The sequence below is a fragment of the Orycteropus afer genome, unplaced genomic scaffold, assembly GCF_000298275.1.
Source record: "Orycteropus afer afer isolate SDZICR_OR568_19922 unplaced genomic scaffold, OryAfe1.0 scaffold00054, whole genome shotgun sequence".
Classification (NCBI taxonomy): Eukaryota; Metazoa; Chordata; class Mammalia; order Tubulidentata; family Orycteropodidae; genus Orycteropus; species Orycteropus afer.
Window position 1 is genome coordinate 13,998,146 of NW_006921641.1, and position 20,706 is coordinate 14,018,851.

General features: G+C 38.0%; 1 protein-coding gene across 1 annotated transcript in view; it reads right to left on the minus strand.

Moving 5' to 3' along the window:
• Positions 1-9,983: 9,983 nt before the first annotated feature.
• SELENOI (selenoprotein I) overlaps positions 9,984-20,706 on the minus strand; it is a 49,334-nt gene continuing 38,611 nt past the window's right edge. The window contains exons 7-10 of the mRNA XM_007938882.2: positions 18,909-18,957; positions 16,920-17,100; positions 11,706-11,888; positions 9,984-10,049 (exon numbers count right to left, since the gene is read on the minus strand). Coding sequence (XP_007937073.1) covers positions 9,984-10,049; positions 11,706-11,888; positions 16,920-17,100; positions 18,909-18,957 — 479 coding nt within the window. The remainder of the gene's footprint in view (positions 10,050-11,705; positions 11,889-16,919; positions 17,101-18,908; positions 18,958-20,706) is intronic.

A 20,706-nucleotide genomic window follows, 5' to 3' on the forward strand; every position in this document is an offset into this window, starting at 1 on the left:
AATATTAGGTATGTTAATGAGATTCAGTTAGGTGTTGTTAATGAGACAGGATCAGGATGGGATGCATTTAAGTCACCAACCTCTCACTAAGGCTGATTCTCACCTTTTGTCTTATAAGAGATAAAAAGGAGAGAGAAATCAGTTAGAGAAAGGGGACCTGACTACCACCAAGAAGGAAGAGCCAGAAGTGGAGCATGTCTTTTGGACCCTGGATTCCTGTTCTGAGAACCTCTGAGACCCGGGAGACAGACAGATGTAACACTGGAGATGGCGAGAGACAGTGAAAAGCAGCAGCAGAGAAACAGTGGCAACAGAGGCAGGAGAATAAGGAGAAAATGTAGTGGGTTTCCCAGCCCATGGAGGAAGACAGCTTAGCATGTTCTGGCAGAAGGCTTGGTGGCAAAGTGCCTCTGGGCATTTGATAGAGCTAGGCTAATCATCTCACGGAGCAAGAGAGCTGAGTGCTTTCAGGTCAAGGCTTACTACCAGACTAGGAAGCCTCTAGACATTTACTGGCAGAGCTAAAAGAGCTTTATAACACTTGCCTGAACAGGGCAGAGGCTGGGCTGGGGGCTGGGTGCTGAGGGGTGACAGGGTGGAGAGGCTCAAGGGACTTGCCTGTGAGCACAGCTGAGAAAGGCTGTCCTGATGCGGTGTAGTAAATTACTTAGTATGGCTTTTCTACCCATAAGTCATTGTAAACTCAGTGGTGGAATGAGCAACTGAGGAGCTCCTGATTGTAAATGTTATCTACCTGGGCTTTTCTGTTGGGCATGGCACAATGCAATGTTATGGAAGGCTCACTCTCAGGTGCTTAGAATTCTGTGGTTATGATTGGTTGGTTTGGCCACTCTGCCAAGCTCAAAAGGAGGCCTCCCGAGAGGCAGAACGCTCTCTGACTGCTGGTTGAGGAAGACGTGCTGCTGAAAAGAGACACTCACTCCTGAAAGAGACACATGCTGCTGGGAAAGCGACGCAAGAGACATGCTTTGCTGAGTAAGACACCGAGGGACATGCGCTGCTGGGGGAGAGACTGTGAGAGACTTGGCTGAGGGATGGTGGGCTGGGAGAGAGACTGAGTGTTCTTCCTGAACTTGAGTTGTAGCCTGGTGCTTTCCTAATAAACCCCGTAATCTGTGAGTTCTGTGTGGCCACTGCAGCGAATTATCGAACCCAGGAGAGAGGTGGTGGGTGCTTTGGGAGGAACGGTTGGTGAAAGGGCTGGAGAGAGGCAGCATGTCTGGCCTTGCAGTAATAGGCCTTGGGCTATTGATGGTGATTCTGCCTTCCTCTTGTGGGGTTCTAGGAGGTCAGAATATGCAGCCTCCTTGCCCTTTTTGTACCTGACCAAAGAACTGTATTCTAATTCATTCTGGATCTTGGATTGTAACCTGTTCCTTCCCAAATAAACTTCATAATCATGAGTATTGTCTGAGTTCTGTGTGGCCATTATAATGAATTATCACACCAAGCAGAGAAGTAGAAAGAACTGTGGGAGGCATGACTGGTGTCAGAATTGATTAAAAGATTGGAGAGAGGAGGTATGTCTGACCTCCACTTCACAGAAATCAGCCTGTGACTGTTGATCTTGAATGCTTCCCCCTCGTGAAGTTAGAGGAGGTCAGATGCACCCACCATTCCATTCATACAACTAAACAGCCTTTCCAAGTCTCAAGATTTGTTATTTAGGCACTTGAGCATGTGGATCATAACACATTATGGATAACATCGCAAAGAATGGGAATCTCATAACACTTAATTGTGCTCGTGTGCAGCCTGTACTTAGACCAAGACACAGTCATTCAAGCAGAACAAGGGAATACTGCATGGTTTAATATGCAGGAAAGGTGTATGTCAGGGTCGTATCCTTTCACAATAATTATTCAATCTATATGCTGTGCAAATAATTTGGGTAGTAGGTGAACTATATGAAGAAGAATGCTGCATCAGGACGGACTAGAGGAAGACTCATTGACAACCTGAGGTATGCAGAGTGCACAACCTTGTTTGCTAAAAGTGAAGAGGATTTAAAGTATTTATCGAAGAAAATCAAAGATTACAGCTTTCTGTATGGATTACACCTCAACATAAAGAAAACGAGAATCCTCATAACTGGACCAATAAACAACATCACAATAAATGGAGAAAAGACTGAAGTTGTCAAGGATTTCATTTTACTTGAATCCACAATCAACACCCATAGAAGCAGCAGTCAAGAAATCAAACAACTGATTGCACTGGGCAAATCTACTAGAAAAGACTTCTTTAAAGTTTTAAAAGGCAAAATGTTACTTTGAGGACTAAAGTGTGCCATTGTATTTTCAATAGCCTCATATGCATGTGAAAGCAGGACAATGAGTAAGGAAGACTGAAGAATTGATGCCTTTGAACTACGGTGTTGGTGAAGAATACTGAATACACCATTCCAGGAGAGCCAATAAATCTGTCTTGGACAAAGCACAGCCATGTTCCTTGAAAGTGGAGATGGCGAGACTTCATGTCCCATACTTCAGACATGTTATCAGAAGGGACCAGCCCCTGCAGAATGACATTATGCTTGGAAAAGCAGAGGATCAACAAAAAAGAGGAAGACCTTCCATGAGACAGACTGATACAATGGGTTCAAACATAACGATGGCTGGGAAGATGCCACAGAACCGGGCAGCTTTTTGTTCTATTGTACAGAGGGTTGTTAGGAGTCAAAAGTGAAGGAATAGGATTTAACGTCAGCGATAGCATTCAGGTCAAATAATAACTTCATTGCAGACTGATGGCCATGGTTACATATAGGAATGTTTTCGAGATCTTATATCATCTCTCTTCCTCCATCTCCACACCACAGTTTCAGCTACTAATCCTACAATATCTCATCAGCCCAGAAAACTGGAAAATGCCCACTGCCAGCACTGGAGAAATCAACTCTGGTATACAATGAGAGTAATGGGAAACAATGATACAAATGGGAGTTATGGCTTGTATACTAAAGTTTAGGTATGATAAGGGGTAGATTGTTTTTGTGGAATTAGCCTGGAAACGGCACACCACACATAACATTCTTTCTATGGGAAATGCTTTTGAGTATGAAACAACCATTTTACAAACTAATTTAAATGCAACCCAGCTGTAGTAAGGAACATAACATATATAGCGTGGGAGTAGTCAAGAATAGCTGCTACTGCCACTTGCTTAGTACCCTGCACTCAGAAACAAGTCAGAGGATTATAGAGCATCCAGGACCAAACACAGACTGATCTTCTTCAAAAGAAAAACACTCTTTATAATGTTTTGCTCTAAAAAAATCACTGGTTTTCTGAGACAAGTGGTTGGACATTATTGTTCTCCCCATACCTCCCTCCCCTTCTGCACCTACAAAGAAAAAACAAAAATAAGACAATCTGAAAACAATTAAAAGGATTTAAAAATGATTTACTCTTTACTTTTATTACAATAAATAGTTATCAGTAACAGAATTAAACAATTTTAAATTAAAACCTACTGCATTACTTTTGGGTTTCATAGCAGCAGAAATAAACACAAATCCAATGGCAAGGGCAAGGCTTCCAGGATTCAATAACAAGCAGCAGTCAGGTCTTGATCATCCAAGCTAACAACAGGGACCAACAATACCAATAATACAAAAATTAACATTGAAGCTCACTGCTGTACTTTATTTGTACATCATGTTATCTGAGACTTCACAACTAAGTAATTTAAGCAAGCTGTGAAGTGCTGTTCCTGCAAGAGTTAGAGTTCCCCCCACTCAAGTCCATGAGCACAGCTGCCTCCTGGCCAGGATCGGGCCCCATCACCACTCAGTCAGCAGCCTCAGCCCGGGGGGAAGCAGTCACCTTTCTCAAAAACTGTCTTTCTGGTCACACAATCCCCAGTGAAAGGGAAGTGGAAAATGACACATTAAAGGGCCTTTCCTGGGGAATGAGATGAACTGGAAGTAGGAGACTATGGCTCCCGATCAGGAAGAAGATTTACAGAGTTGTGAGCAACATGCAGATTAAGTCAACATTCTGCTGAAAATCAAGAATAGATTGCATGTACATATATACGAATATATCACACATCCATATGTACAGAAAAAATGTGTGCATATTAAGTGTATACATATATATACACACACACACACATGCCACACATACCCAGATAAAATATATGCTACCTTATTTACTATGAACACAGCAAGTCCTAGACAGACCAGTATGTTCAATTAAACTACCTGAAAAGGAAAATAAAATCTTATGCTCCTTTTCATCTTCCTCTCTAAGATATTCTACTCAAAGTAAACATATTCCAGTTGCTCAAGTGGTGTTATCTCTAGATACCTGAGAAGGGATGTTTCAGAACACTACAGAAAGCCAACTGCAATAGGACCACCCCAAACAACTGAATAATTGATTTCACTATGACTCCTGCCACCTATTCTTAGTCAAAGGGCATGAAGAAAGTATACTCAGAAAACTATCGAGTTCTTTTTCTATTAAGTGGCTACAAATTTAATTTCCTTTATTACTTCAAGGGGGGCTGGGCAGTAGGGAGTTCATACCTCAGCAGTTATTCATTGCCTTCCCATTTACCCAGGAGGAAATGCTACTTTAAAACATGTAACATTGAAATTTGGAGTTAATATTGAATTCTGCTTTCTTGGCACATTCTGAAATGAGCAAACCATTACATGCAGCTGGGTCTTTGTCTCTTGAATGCATGCTCCAATGAGAAAAGTTATCTAAGCAAAATAATCTACATAAAATGTTAATGTTGTAGGCAGTCTCAATTAGCAGTTATTAAATTCAAAGTCTGACAATGAACGGTAGGTACCGTTCATTGAATTACAGGTAATTCAAACAGATTTATAATGCGGAATTCATAGATCCTGTAAAGTTAAAATAGGCCCCTTCTATATCCTCATAATATTAAGTGCTAACTAAATATATTCTAGGTCAAGATCTTACTCTTTACATATTCAAAAGTACCTGTCAAGGATGTCAGAATCTAAAATTTACAATTGTGTTTTAATAAAAATCCAAAATCAATTCCAGTTTTGATTGTTACCTATAGAAACTGCTCAAGAGAAGACCTTAGCCACAGAGGCAGAGGTGTTCACAGCACTCAGTCACTGCCTGTGTCTTTAGTACTGTCTGTAATGTCAATGTAGCATTTAGGTACTCTACGGCCATGATCCAATGTGTGCGCTTTAAAAACAGCACCACTCTGATTCAGCTCAGCTTTCTAGGAATGATTCGGTGAAGAGCAGGACAATGTGAATGCTCTGTGCAAGATCAGAACAATTCTTCTGTGTGCCCAAATGGATCGCTCTAGAGAGGCAAGCCTTTGTTAAAACATCCTAAAACCCGTTCACGTACCATTTTCCAGTTCTGGGAACCCAGCCGTTCTGACAAAATGCAATGCAACCCCTTGGGGCTCAGGTTACCTGTGAGAAGCCTACAGACAGCAATACTTCTTTTGCTACTCTAAGTATTAAGTCAAGATGTGCCTGCTCATTTAAGAGCAGAGCCCTGCTTAAAAACAAAGAACAGCTAGATTACTATGCCTTGCATATTTATTTATTAAAGAGCAAAACATATTACCAGCATGCAAGTTAAAAAAAGTTACTTTTGTTTTGCACCGTTGAAACATTAGAAATGAAATCAGGCAACATATCCAACCTCCCTGGCTCTATACTAGGAAGAAGCAAACTTACCCCCACTTACTTACACTGGAATAGTTAGGCAGCCATGATTTACCATACACCCTAAAGTAACTGCCTGCCATTCTGTCAGTTATTTGTACCACTGTCAAAAGTAAAATATACAAATTACATGGGTTACATAATTAATAATGGAAAATTAAATTTACTTAAGCATCCTAAAATGCACAGAGCATCACATATTCAAGTATGACAGTGATTAATACCATTTTACTTATAAAATGTATGTCACTTTAAATATATGTCAAAGTGCTTTAAATGCTGCATACTAGTTAAAATTCATCCTGGAAGGTTCTAGGGCTGGTAGCTAACTTAGTAAGGTTAGTCACCCATAGGGTGATCAAGAAAGTCACCTCATGGGACAAAGAAAATTATGTCTGGCTTCACAAATGTCCTAGAGTGCTTAATCAAGTTCAGAACTAAGGTCAAAAGAAAGGCCACTCTGAACATGGGAATCACCAGCACCAAGGATTTCTGTGTCTCAATGTGGCTCATTTTCAGACCCCAAAGTCAAAAGTTTCAGTTCATCAGGTTCTCTGTTCCCTCTGGCCCGCTCTCAGTCCTTGACTTGACTAATAAAAAGCTTTAAGGCCATCAGGGAGTTTTGAATGAGGCAGACCTAGAGGCAAGGAAGGTCTGGTAGGGCAATTTCAGTCCTCTGTGGTGATTCAGAGGAAATACAAGCGAAGAATGAAGAGAAAGAATTACCAACAGACTTCTAGTTAAAATATAAAGGGGGAAAGAATTCTTAGAACACCTTCAGATTATCTTTGATTCTCCACAGGTTACAGAGTCTGCTCTGGAAAGCAAGGTACATTCCAAATGCTTTTTGGCTGACTAGAAAATAAACTGATCCTTCGAAAACTGAACAGTTAGAAAACTTTCAAAATAGGGCAGCAAAGCACTTGCTTCTTAACTTTTAAAGTGGATACTATGCCTGCTTTTTCTTTGTATAGTCCCTCAATTCCCAAGGCTCCAGGCCATGATCAACACTCTTTTGGTATCTAATTTAGAATTTGGGTAACTCTAGACATTCTCTTCCAAAAATGCCTGTATTAGAATAAATGCACATTGGTAGTAGTAGTATAACATCCTTGACCATAATCAACATTCAACATTCTTTTAAAAAATGAGAATTCAAAGTATTTTAATCATATTATCAAAATGCCAAAGACTATTTAGTTTCCTATTTGGAAGTTAGGAGCTCTGGTAGCATAGTGCCTAAGGCACCTGACTGCTAACCAGAAGGCTGGCGGTTCAAACCCACCAGCCACCCCTCAGAAGGAAGGCTGGGCAATCTACTTTCATAGTGATACCACCTCGAGAACCCAAGGAGGGGTCGCTATGAGTCGGGTTCAACTCGACGGCACATAACAACAACAACATTTGGAAGTTACTCCCTCTGTTGCCCATAAGATTAAAACATGCCACATCTATCTATTAGTGGAGGAATAATGTTCTAAATTGTGACAATAAACATGAGTATTATTAAAGAATCACAGAAGGCAGCATTAGTGTACTCGATCCAGGGTTTTGTTTTTTTTAAAAAAAAAATTTCTAACCCATATCCCCTTAAATATAGGGGAAATATTTTCTGACAAGCCTGAAAAGACATTTTTCACACCATAACCTAAAAAGAGGCTTCTTACAGGTCTCTGCAACTTTGGTCAGCCTGTACACAATGTAAATCTCTGGCCTGGCTAAGGCACTCTATCTATTCTGAATGTATAGACAACATGCATGCATGACCAACCATGCCACAGCTCCCCAAAAGGCATCTCAGTGTATGCTGGGGAAAAAGGCTGGGGCGTAAACTCACCCCAAAATATCATGCATAAGCCTGGAACAGCTTTTTACTTTGGAAATGTATGGTAATTGGCACCATAAATGCTCAGGGCTATCATCCTGCTTCAGTGGTTATATATACAATAAAGGGCAGCTTTCAAGGTGCACTTTCAAGATGGCAGACTAAATCAAGAAAAAGGGCAATACACTAAAGATTCACAAGTTCACACTATTTCCAAACAGTTAATTGCTGAGTTTCACATCCACCTTGTTGGCAGCCACCTTTCTTTTATCTAATGCTGTCAATAAAACTGACTCTGGCATAATTCTTTACCACCATAGGAAATATGTCATCAAGCACAGGCATATTTTTCAAATAAATGTGACGCAATAGAAAGAGAGCGGAAACACACTTTGAGGTAAAACAGCCCCAAGATTACAGGACATGTTCCACATGCTAGAAGCAAAGGGTATTTTTACTATACTGTAGAAGCTGAAAAAATCCTGTGGTCCAAACTTGTCATTTCATAAATATTTATCAGTTCTTTCCTTATAATACAAATTAATCTCATTCTTGTGTACAATGTCAACAAAACAGTAAAATGATTAGTTTAGAAACCTTAATTAAAACAAAGCTTTCTTCCCACCCCAAATTAACACTTTATCCAGTTCAATTTTACAGATGACATAAAACAATGTATATAAAAAATAGCTACCTTCACTTAATTGGCTCTTTGACCTCCATGATGGCAATATCTTTAGACACATGGGATTTCTACCCACATTTTTCTGCATCAGTTTTCATCTATTTCCTGTGTTTATTTTTATCTCAGTGAAAGTCACTGAATAGACCTAAACCCTTACAATATTTTAAAATGAGTTCGGAACCATGAGCTAGTTTCCGTTACTCCTCATTTCTAATAACGTGGGTGACAATGATTAGAATTTACAAATTTTAAAAAATGAATTATCAATTACATAGTTATTTTTACAAAGCAGCAGACTGAAATTCAACAAAGGAGTACATTACAATTAAATTTAACAATGGTCACGTCCATAGATAAATAATGGTTATGAATTTAATTACATATCAACAAAGTGGTGCCTATTTTATCCAAGTGCAACTCGTCCAAAAAAAAGGGGGTTTAAGATACACTCTTCATTCAAGCACAAACATCATTCAGTGGAAAATAAAAGAAAATCAGCAAGTAAGTTTCACCACCACCAAACTAAATGGAGACAAAGTTAAAAAAGAAATACAATATCCACATTCATGCAAAGATGTGATCTATAACTGCATTAGATTTTTATATTTACCAGTAAACCTCAAAAGTTACTCCAAGTCATATTAAAAGGGAGAGTTCATACTCAGTAAGGCATATATATCAAAAATTTTCAAGTGGGGCAAGTAGGCAAAAGTTGAGAGAATTTCTCTCTGCTTAATCCTGTATGGAAAAAAAAAAAAAAAGCCCATTCTATCTCACAGACAGAAAAAGAGACAGAGAGAAGGGAATGATAAATTTAATCAGAAAACTAATGTTGGCCATAGTTCATGTGATTCCTAATTCCAAATTCATTTTCTCTTATAAGGTACTTTATCCACATTCCTCACAAGTAACTATCGTAAGACTGGGACTGTCACATGCATTCATACAATCATGGTTCCCAGGCACCAAATCTCAGCAACCTGCAGCTGAGGGGGCAAATCCACATTTAAACAAAGAACAATGCTAACGGGCGAGTTATAATTACAACTCACTCTCTACTAACCCTCAACAGGTAATTTTCTTTAAAAGAAATTTAAGCCATATATCAAGATCTGTTCCATAACAAAGAAAGCCAAAATATTAGAGAATCTAAATAAATATTTATACTGGCTCTCTTAGTGATATGAGAACAAAAGGCATTTCCATGGGAAAGAGAAACCAGTTTTTGGCAACTGTATATTGTTCTGTAATCATTTGGCACCTCTTGCTGAAGGTGACTTGCTTTTATCTTCTCCCTGTATTAGATTTGGGGCCACTGATAGCTTCCACAGCTAAAGACTTATTACAAAGTACCAAATAAGAAAACACATTGTGATTTTCCAAACGTTATCATATATTCCCAGACCAATTTTGGGGTTTTAAAAAATAAAAGCAAAGCATCTTTAACGCTGGATGAACTAAAACATTACAGCCTCAGGAAGCTAAAAACACTAGGAAATACTTCACTGGTCTAATATACATTAGACTTTGCTTAACCAAAAAAATCACATGGTTTTATAAAAAAATAAAATAAGCTGGGAGTTAATAGGCCCAAAATTCCACAAGTTCAGATCATATGAATTACTCTTGTTTTCCAAGTACCACACATACTGTGTTCCTAAGTCTGTCAAAACAGAACAGTTTAGTTCAATGGTGATGGGTGAAATATTTACAAGCATCTTATTTACAGTACTTTCTGTAGATTACAGGCCAATTTTGTTTTCTTCCATTCCTAGTCAATCCGAGTTCGGTTTCCTCAATGAGAAGGGGTAAATCTGAAAGTGGCTGCTCAGCTGCTTTACCTATAGAAAATCAGAACACGAGGCAGTGACAAATAAGTACCTGGTTATTTTTTAAAGATACAAAGAAGTCTCTCTCTAGAGACATAACAAATATCATTAGAACTAATGAAGAGGTTTTTCTGGATTAGGGCTGGTACAGTAGAGCTAGATAGCTAAATGAGAGAACTAGACTAACCCTGAGGGACTTAGGACTTGAACCTGGGTCTGCCCACCATAATCTAGTTTTTCCAGATCCCTCCAAGGTTACACAGAATCGCATTCATATCTACTGAAAAATCACTGCAACAGACACTGGCAACTATGTCCTTCATGCATATGACTGATGAAATATCAAAGGGCTAGAAGTATTAATTTAATTTAAAGCAGATGATGTTAAACTTGCACAAATGAAAATATAATTGGTATATCTTATATTATAATTCATCAGTTACGATAGCTTTTTAACCATATAATTTCAATTATTTTACTCTAACAAATGAGGGCTACTTTGGGGAGAAACACTAAGGAAACAACGTCTAAGTTTTGTAATATATGCAATGTATAAAGTTACCAAACATGGGAAGTGTGCCCCCATTTTAAAGTATGTACAAAAACACAGAAGTATTTTTCTCAAAACTGATTCATAGGCGGGTTCCTTTAAAAAGAAGTATACCAAATAGAAGTGTTTTAAGAGACATAACGCAAATACTCTTTTACACAATCCCATTTCATGAAATTATTCTCAAAAACTAAAACAAATGAAAGAAAAAAATTACTCCAGAATGTCCACTTTAACATTATTTATAGTGGTGAATATTTGGAAACAACTTAATAACTAAAATAACTGCATCATGACTAAGTAAAATTAGGTAATTATTAAGTAATCTCCTTGACAGAATATTGTGTGGCAATTAAAACTTAAAACTCACAATTAATGAGGCCATGTTAAAATATGCAAAATAATCAGAACAGAATGTTAAGTGGGGAAAAAAGAAATTAAAAAATAAAAAGAAAAGAAAAATAAAAGACTGAAAAACTAGTCTTTTATTTTAGAAGAGAGTATTAAGGTTTGCAGGGTATTTCTTAAATTCATGTTCTTCAGTATTTCCCCTGATCTTGCTTATTTATTTCTGCTGCTGGGTGTTCAGGAATAGCATATATAAAGTCGAGCCTCAAATAATACAAAATTCTTCCTTTAGCCTAAAGTTCTAACCTCCCTTATCATATTGCTTACAGAATTTGGAGGCGGGAGGCAGTGAATATAAGATCAATTTCAGTTTCTTTCCAAATTATATTAGTGAGCAATAGAAATGCTCCTAAAGTTAATGAAGTGAAGAAATAAATAATCCGCAAATGAAACTATCTGTATCCATATGGTTAAAATCATGAAACACAATTCTACTCACCAAAACCAGTTCTACCTTTCCACCCACCCAGAAACAAGAAGGAATTCCTTATAATAATGATCCAGCTTTCACATCATCTGTAGTTCTGACATTCATTAAAGAAACAGTATCTGAAATTACATACCTTGTAATTTATTTATTATCCAAAATTTAGAGATTGTTTCCCAATCCTTCTAGCTATTATAATAAGCAACTTTCATTTTAAATTTCTCATCCCCTTTCCATTATTGTGAAGAACCAAATGGAATCCATTCTGCTCCAAATTACTCACCACTTGTACTCCATAATGGACGTGGGCCAGAGTGAAAGCAGTTGTTAATGTGTACAGAAGAATGCTCTCAACGTAAGAGGCGACTCCTAAGTACACCACCACGACAACCAAGAGCAGGGGAACGAGCAACCAATTCAAAGTTGGGCACCGGGTACTGCTCATCTGACAGACAATCAACTGGCACTTGAAGGTGGTTAAAAAAAAAAAAATTAGTTAGCAAAGCACTTCCACAACTAGTCACTCCAACAGTTAAAAAGCATTCAAGTACTGAGCCAACACATACACAGTAGTTCTCAACTGCTCAACTGTCTGGCCAAGTGTATCCTTACCCCTTACACTAAACCCACAGACCCTCACTGTGTGTGTCAGAAGACAGTGGAAAGAATTTATGAAGGTATTCTTCTACTGGGTCAGTTTTGATAAAATATATATTTTTAAGATTCTGTGATATCTGAAGAAAAAAAAAATTCAAACAGCCTCCCACATTCTTACACAATTAAATTTCTTTACAGCAATAACGAAGAAGTGCTACCTCCAAATTTAGTCATGTTGCCATATCAACACCTCAGAACCTCTTTGGTTCGTTCCCTTTCTCTTCAATAGCTACTTAAATATGGTTTTTGTCTTTCAGAGAGCCTTCTTACACAAGGTAATAATGCTTTCAGATTTGTAAAGCCTGTGAAATCAATAAGATTTAGGGTCTTTACAGACATGGAAATATAAGTTCAGTGGCTAAGTTCAAAGTACAAACTTTTTAAGGGTCCGGCCAGAGCTGGAGCACAAGCTCTCTCACTGTCAGAACCCTCAGGGTCTTTTCTCAACTCTTCCTATCTCTCCTCCCTGTATGCACTCTTGCTAGGCAACAGCATGCAAAGGGATTTTGTAAAAGAAGTTGTTTTTATTGCTTTTTATTCTGTTCTTGAATTGAAAATCAGCTGATTAAATAAATGCCTATGTGTGTGTTTGTGTGTGTGTGCACGTGCACACATAGCCTTTTCTCTCTCTCAAAAAAATCCCTTTCAACCTCCCTAAACTGACCATCTCGCCTACAGCCATTTCAACCGCACCATTACTATTTAGAATCCAAAGGAAATCTATAAATTATTCCATGAAGTTTTCAGCAGGCAAACCAGAAAAAAAGCCTACCATGGTTCCAAATACAACTCCAAGTAAGTTTTCAAATTTTTATGGTATCTGGACTCTGGTGGCCTAGTGCCTAAGGCATGTGACTGTTAACCAGAAGGTTGGCAGTTCAAAACCACCAGCCACTCTGTGGAAGGAAAACTGAGCAATCTCCTTCCATAAAGATTTACTGCCTCGGAAACCCAAAGGAGTTGGAATCAACTTGATGGCAGTGAGTTTGATTGTTTTTTTGTTTTTGGACTTTCTGGATCTATTAAGGCTGGATGAACCCCCCTTCCAAACTACTGCCCTGAGGTGATCTTTATACCTTAAACTTTAAATCGAAATTATCCCCTGAAGTCATCTTTAAACCAATGTTCTAGTTGTTGTTAGGTGCAATTGAGTAGGTTCTGACTCCTCATAGTGACCCTCTGTACAGTACAAAACACAGCCCAGTTCTGCTCCATTCTCACAAATGTTTCTACGTTTGAGCCCACTGTTGCACTCACTTTGTCAATCCATCTCCTTGAGGGTCTTCCTCTTTTTTCGCTGACCCCTCTACCTTACCAAGCATGATGTCCTTGGCCCAAGACTGACAAAGTACATGAGACGAGTCTTGCAATTCTCACTTTCAAGGAGCATTCTGGTTGTACTATTTCCAAGAAAAATTGGTTCATTCTTCTGGCAGTCTGTGGCATATTCATTATTCTTCACCAATACCATAATTCAAAGGCATCAATTCTTCTTTAGTCTTCCTTATTCATTGTCCAGCTTTTGTAAACATATGAGGCAAATGAAAATACCAAGGCTTCAGTCAGACAAACCTTAGTCCTCAAAGTGACATCTTTGCTTCTGAATACTTTAAAAGGGCCTGTTGCAGTTGATTTGCCCAACGAAGTATGTTGTTTGATTTCTTGAATTTTTTTTTCTTTCCACAGGCATTGATTGTGTATCCAAGTAAAATGAAACCCTTAACAACTTCAATCCTTTCTCCATTTATCATGATGTGGTTTTCTGGTCCAGTTGTGAGGATTTTTATTTTCTTTATGTTGAAGTATAATCCATACTGAATGAAGGCTGTTATCTTTGATCTTCATCAGTAAGTGCTTCACATCCTCTTCACTTTCAGCAGGCAAGGCTGGCCATCTGCATATCACAAATTGTTAATGAGTCTTCCTCCAATACTGATGCTATGTTTTTCTTCAGAGTACTTCTTCTCAGATTATATGCTCAGCATACAGATTGAATAAGTATGGTGAAAGGATACAATCCTGACACATACCTTTCCTGATTCTAAACCATGTAGGATCCCCTTATTATGTTCAAACAACTGCCTTATAATCTATGTCAGGTTTCACATGAGCACAATTAATGGAATAACAAGCCTTCACAGTGTTATCCATATTCATTATGATCCATACAGTCAAATGCCTTGCACAGTCAAGAAAACACAGGTAAACACCTTTCTGGTATTCTCCACTTTCAGCCAAGATACTTCCAACATCAGCAACGATATTCCTTGTGCATGTCCTCTTCCGAATCTAGCTTGAATTTCTGGCAATCACCTGTCTATGTACTGCTGCAATCATTTTTGAATTATCTTCAACAAAACTTTACTTATGTGTGGTATTAGTGATATTGTTTGATAATTTCCATTCTGTTGGATCACCTTTCTTTGGAATGGGCCCAAATATGGATCTCATCCAGTTGTGTGGCTAGGTAGCTGTCTTCCACATTTCTTGGCATAAACGAGTGAGTGCCTCCAACATTTCATTTGCTTGTTGGAACATTTCGATGGGTATTCCATCAACTCCTGAAGCCTTGTTTTTCACCAATTCCTTCAATGCAGCTTGGACTTCTTCCTTCAATACCATCAGTTCTTGATCACATGCTACCTCCTGAAATAGCTGAATGTCAACCAATTCTTTTTAATTCCATCTTCCGATGATGCTTCCTGCATCATTCAATATCTACCTTGCTCATGTTGTTGTGTTATTGTTATATGCCGTCGAGTCGGACCCGACTCATAGCAACCCCTCCTTGGGTTTCCAAGGCAGTATCACTACGGAAGTAGATTGCCCCATCTTCCTTCTGAGGAGTGGCTGGTGGGTTTGAACCACCAGCCTTCTGGTTAGCAGTCAAGTGCCTTAGGCACTATGCTACCAGAGCTCCTATCTTGCTCATAGAATCCTTCAATATTGTAACTCGAGGCTTGAATGTTTTCTCCAGTTCTTTCACCTTGAGAAATGTTGAGTGTGTTCTTTCTTTTCGATTCACATCATTCGGTTTTCTAACTCCAGGTGTTTGCACATTTCATTATAATACCCTGTCTTCTCCAGCTGCTCTTTGAAATTGTTTGTTTAGCTCTTTTACTATTTTTTCTGTTAGCTTTAGCTACTCTCTGTTCAAGAGCAAGTTTCAGAGTCTCTTCTGACATCCATTTTGGTCTCTTCTTTCTTTTTAATGATTTTTTGCTTTCTTCATGTACAACGGCTTTGATGTCATCCCACAACTCATCTGGTCTTCAGTTATTAGTGTTCAATGTGTTAAAATCTATTTTTTATGTTCAAGGTCATATTTTGGCTCTCATTAGACTTGTTTTAATTTTCTTCAGCTTCAACTTGAACTTGTATATGAGCAATTTATGTTCTGTTCCACAGTCAGCCCTGGCCTTGTTCTGACTAATGATACTGAGCTTCTCCATTGTCTTTTTCTATAGATACAGTTGATTTGATTTCTGTGTATTCCATCCAGGAAGGTCCACATGTGTAACTGCTATTTATGTTGTTTCAAAAAGTTTTTTGCAATGAATAAGTTGTTGGTCTTACAAAATTCTATCATGCAATTTCTGGTGTCATTTATATCATTAAGGCTGTATTTTCCAACTATCAATGCATCTTCGTTTCCAACTTTTGCATTCTAATCACCAATAACTACCAATGCAGCTTGACTGCATGTTTGATCAATTTCAGACTACAGAAGTTAGTAAAAATTTTCAATTTTTCATCTTGGGCAATTATTGGTTGTAAATGTATAATACACATATGTAAATGTACAATAATAGTTGTATTAACTGGTCTTCCTTGTAGGCATATGGATAGTATCCTATCCCTGAGAGCATTGTACTTCAGGACAGATCTTGAAATGTTCTTTTTGACAATGAATGCAACACCATTTCTCTTCAATTTGTCATTCCCAGAACAGCAGACCATATAGCTGTCCAATCAGAAACGGCCAATACCAGTCAATTTCAGCTTACTAATACCTAGGATATTGATCTTTATGCATTCCATTTCATTTTTGACAACTTCCTATTTTCCTGGATTCATACTTAGTACATTCCACATTCCTATTATTAATGGATGTTTGCAGGTGTTTCTTCTCCTTTTGAGTCGTGCCCCATCAGCAGATGATGGTTCCAAAAGCTGATTCCTCCATTCACATCATTGAGATCGATTTTACTTTGAGAAGTCAGCTCTTCCTGAATCATCTCTTAAGTGCCTTCCAACCTCAGGGGCTCACCTTCCAGCAGTGTATCAGATAATGTCCTGCTGCTATTCATAAAGCTTTCACCTGCCAATTTTTTTTTAGAAGTAGATCACCAGGTCCCTCTTTCTAGTCTGTCTTAGTCTGGAAGCTTTGCTGAAACCTGTCCACCAAGAATCTCTGTTGGTATTTGATATACCATGGCACACAGCTTCCAGCATCATAGCACCACACAAGCCACCAGAGTGTAATAAACAGACAGACGAATGGTGGGACCAGGTAACAGTTTAACTTAATTGGTAAAGCATGTTTGCCTTGAGCATTGTGGTCTTTTAAAGAATTCTCTACATGGATCAAACTGACAAAAACAACTAGATAAAAAACGTAGAGGGCAGTGATTTTATGTTAATGGGGGTGAAATAATTTGGCAAATGATAGTGAGAATAGCTGAAGAATGTAACTAGTGTCACTGAACTGCATATGTAGAAATGGTTCAATTAGTGAATGCTTTGCTATGTAGATTTTCACCAAAAAGAAAAAAAAAAAAAAAGATTTCTCAAATCAAATTCTGCTACATGTTATGATTATTAAAAGAAAAAAGCTTACAGTGATGTTGGCAAAGGCTGTTCCAACCATAAAGTAGAATATTCTAGGATGTATTTCTAAAATATCTGAAGGTGACCAGAGGATCCATGCTGTAGACAAAATGAAGAGCGAACATGGAGAAAAGAAGGGAACCATAGCTTCAAAGACTGAATTGTGTTTCAAGGTGTTATTTTTATAGCTTCTGGAAAAAAACAAAAATCAAGTAATATAAAAAACATTACATATAAAACGTACATTGCATAGTACTTTGCATTTTTTAAAATACTTTCACATTTATTCTCTTATATTTTATACTCACAATAAACAAATAGCATAGGCAGAACCAGCACTATTACCCCATTTTATAGATAGGGTAAGTGAAGATGAGAGAATTTACAGAACTTGCTACCATGTAGCAGGGCCAGGACTAGAACTGAAGTCTACTGACTCCTATCATTAATTGTCACTGAATTGATTCTCACTTATGGCAATCCCATGTGTGCAGAGCAGAACTGCTTCATAGAGTTTTTAAGGCTATGACCTTTCAGAAGCAGATCACCAGGCCTGTCTTCCAAGGAGTCTCTGGGTGGATCTGAACCATCAACCTTTCAGCTAGTAGTACAGTACTAAGCCATTTGTGCTACCAAAGACTCCTACTGACTGACTCTGAGTCCCAACTAATTTTTCTCTAAACCAAACTATCAAATGTTGTCTTAAGAATGTACTTAAGATTATGTTCTGATAGTGAACTAAAATAAACACAAAACAATTTTAGAAGAGTACCTCATAGGTGCTACTAAGATACAAAGAATTTATAAGAAGAACTATAGGGAAGACTTTGAACTTAGAGTCCCAATTGTACATGTTAGTGCTCCAAGCACATAGGAGATAATCCAATGTAAGTTTTATGACAAGTTGAACTAACCCTCAAATTTTAGTCTTTCAGCCACTGATTACATGTCCTTTGGCAAGATGGCCCAATCTCACAGGTAAGATGAGAAAGAAATGACCCAATCTCTGAGGCCCTTCAGCTTTAAATGTGATAGAACTCTATAATGATTGCCAGCTGCAATAGGGAAGATTCATCAAGTTGGGCTTAACATGGTGAATAAGTTTCTGCAAGAAAGCTTTGAGATCTGAAGGATAAAGTAGGAAGTACAGAAAGTGTTTCAAGTAGAAGAAACAGTGGGAGCAAAATTACTGAGAGAGAAGAGTAAAATACATGCAGGATACATTAAGTGAATTAAGTGTGGCTGAGAAAAGGTGGGAAGTGTCACAGATCACAGAAATGAGAGCCCATCTGCCCGACTTCTACCCAAGGCAATATATAGTAATTATATAGCGTTATTTGGGAAGGGTCAGCAAAAAGTCTAGGGTTTGGTCCTGAACTACATAGATTCAGAAATTTTATTTTATGATCATGCTATCTATACTTACTGATGATCAATTTACAAAATACAAAATAGAATATTGGTATGTGAACATACCTATATTCAGTAGGAATGTACTCTCTCCTGGAAGGTAGATTCACTCACAAAAAATGATAAATCAGAAGACTGGTGAGCCCAAAACTGTAACAAAAGAACCTGTATCCTTTGTGCTATGGGTGAACTGACATTAGCAAATCACCACCTTTTCTCTCCTGTTGCGAGTCCATTCTGACTCACAGCACTCCTATAGGACAGAACAGAACTGCCCCGTAGGGTTTCCTAGGCTGCAATCTTTATGGAAGTAGACTACCATATCTTTCTCCCATGGAGCAGTTGTGGGGTTGGAACCGCCAACCTTTTGGATAGCGACTGAGTGCTTCACCACAGCAACACCAAGGCTCCTTAGCAAATCATAGATACCCTAAATTATCCTAAAACTCATTCTAGATTCAAAATACATGCTCTTTTCAAAGTGCCTGAACTCCAAAAAGAAAAACTGGTCTTTAAATTCATCTAAGTAACAATTTCTACTGATTTTCATATTTCTCGTCTAATTTAAAAAAAAAAAAAAAAAACTTACCTGAAAAAGTTCAATAAACTCATTGGAAGAGTCACACATAATGCACAACCTAAAGAGAAGAATAAAATTACTATTAATTCTTACTCAAGAGTGATCATTATAATTGAATACATACAAAATATACAGTATTTTTAGACCCAGTAATTTTCAGGTTCAAGTTTACTTCTGTAATAAAATTAAATACAATTCTGAAAAATATTTATACCTGGAAGAATAGCAGTACTATTTGGTGATTCAGAGCATACATTCAAGGAACCAAACTGGGCTTGAATTTCAGTTGTGCTACTAACTGGTTATATGACTTTAGACAACTTAACCTTTCAGTGCCTCAGTTTCCTCTTTTATAAAATAGAGATAAGAGTAGTACCCACCCTGGAGGGTTTTGAGAATTAAAAGTTATTATACATAAAGATACTTGGCACAGTGCCTGGCCTATAGTAAACTGCACAGGAAGTGGGAAGTACTGGGAGGGCATGGTTAATGTATCCTGCTGCTTGCCATTTAACCAGTCTTCCTCTCTCCAGCATTTTCAGTTTCAGCCCCTTCTCTCACCCCTACTGGTTCTTTCTCCTCAAACCTAAAAGTAAGAACAGACTTTCCAAGAAACCCTATCACTGATTTTGCTGCTCTCAACACCTACTATCTTACTGCTATATTTTCTATCATTTGCCACACCTTTCTGTTGCTTCCCTTTCTCAGCACTCTTACTCGTTCTAGCCCTATTTTGTAGAAACTATACTCTTGAAATTTATCAGCTCTCCTAAATGACCAAAGTCACTCCTTAACATTCTCACTCTTTGACTTCTAAGCAAGATGACTTTGTCAACTACCCACTCACTGTAGCTCTCTCCTCCCTTTGCCTTTATGATTTCACTTTCTCAATGTTCCTGTTAGCCATCTAACCAGTTCATTTTGTGTCCTTTATCTGCAATTTTCCTCCTGGGTATTTCTATCTGGGCATTCCACTGTGCTAATATGCTCCCTCAGTGACCTAATGAATCTTCTCTCCAAACTACAAGCTTCAAGACAACTCCAACATCTACTTACTGTAGCCTTGGGCTAATCAGACATCTCTGAGCTACAGATTCCACAGCTTTACAATGACAATGAGCTAAATGATCTTCTAACATCCCTTGCAGCTTTAAAATTCTTTGATCCAATAATCTACAGAAATGTCATTTCCTCATCTTTCTCTCTTTCAAACTCCAAATCAATACATCTGAAAACTTTCTAGACACTTATATATAAATGTTTTACTGTCACTCAACATATCAGCCCTAGTTTGTCCACTCCTCATTCCTGACTCCTGGTGACTGTACTTGGCTTGGGGGATACATGCAGCTATGACCTTAAGAGTCAAAGGTAGAAAAACATACCTGCAAAACGATTTCTAAGACAATTACTAAAAACAATGAAAAGAACTGGAAAACACCAAACAGAAATCTTATCTCAAAAGAGGATTTACTCTGCTACTTCCAAATTCAAGTAGAATAAAGTGTCCCAAGGCAGAGGATCTTAGAGGAAAATGAAGAAGGCAAGCTGATGTCCTCAACATCCCTAGAAAAGTTTAGCAGCAAAGTCACTCCATGTCAAGTTGGAAGTCCTGGAGGAGAGCCAGGACTAAATGAATTCACCGAGAACCACATGTAGCTCTGGAGTGTTAGAAACAAACCGAGACAAACTTGTAAAAGATTTGCTACCAAGAGTAATCTGAGTTTCAAAACTCTTGAAATAGTTTTATCTTAAGTAGAGTAAGCAATGTAGAAATCCTGGGCTTTATAGGGATTGCCAAAGTGAA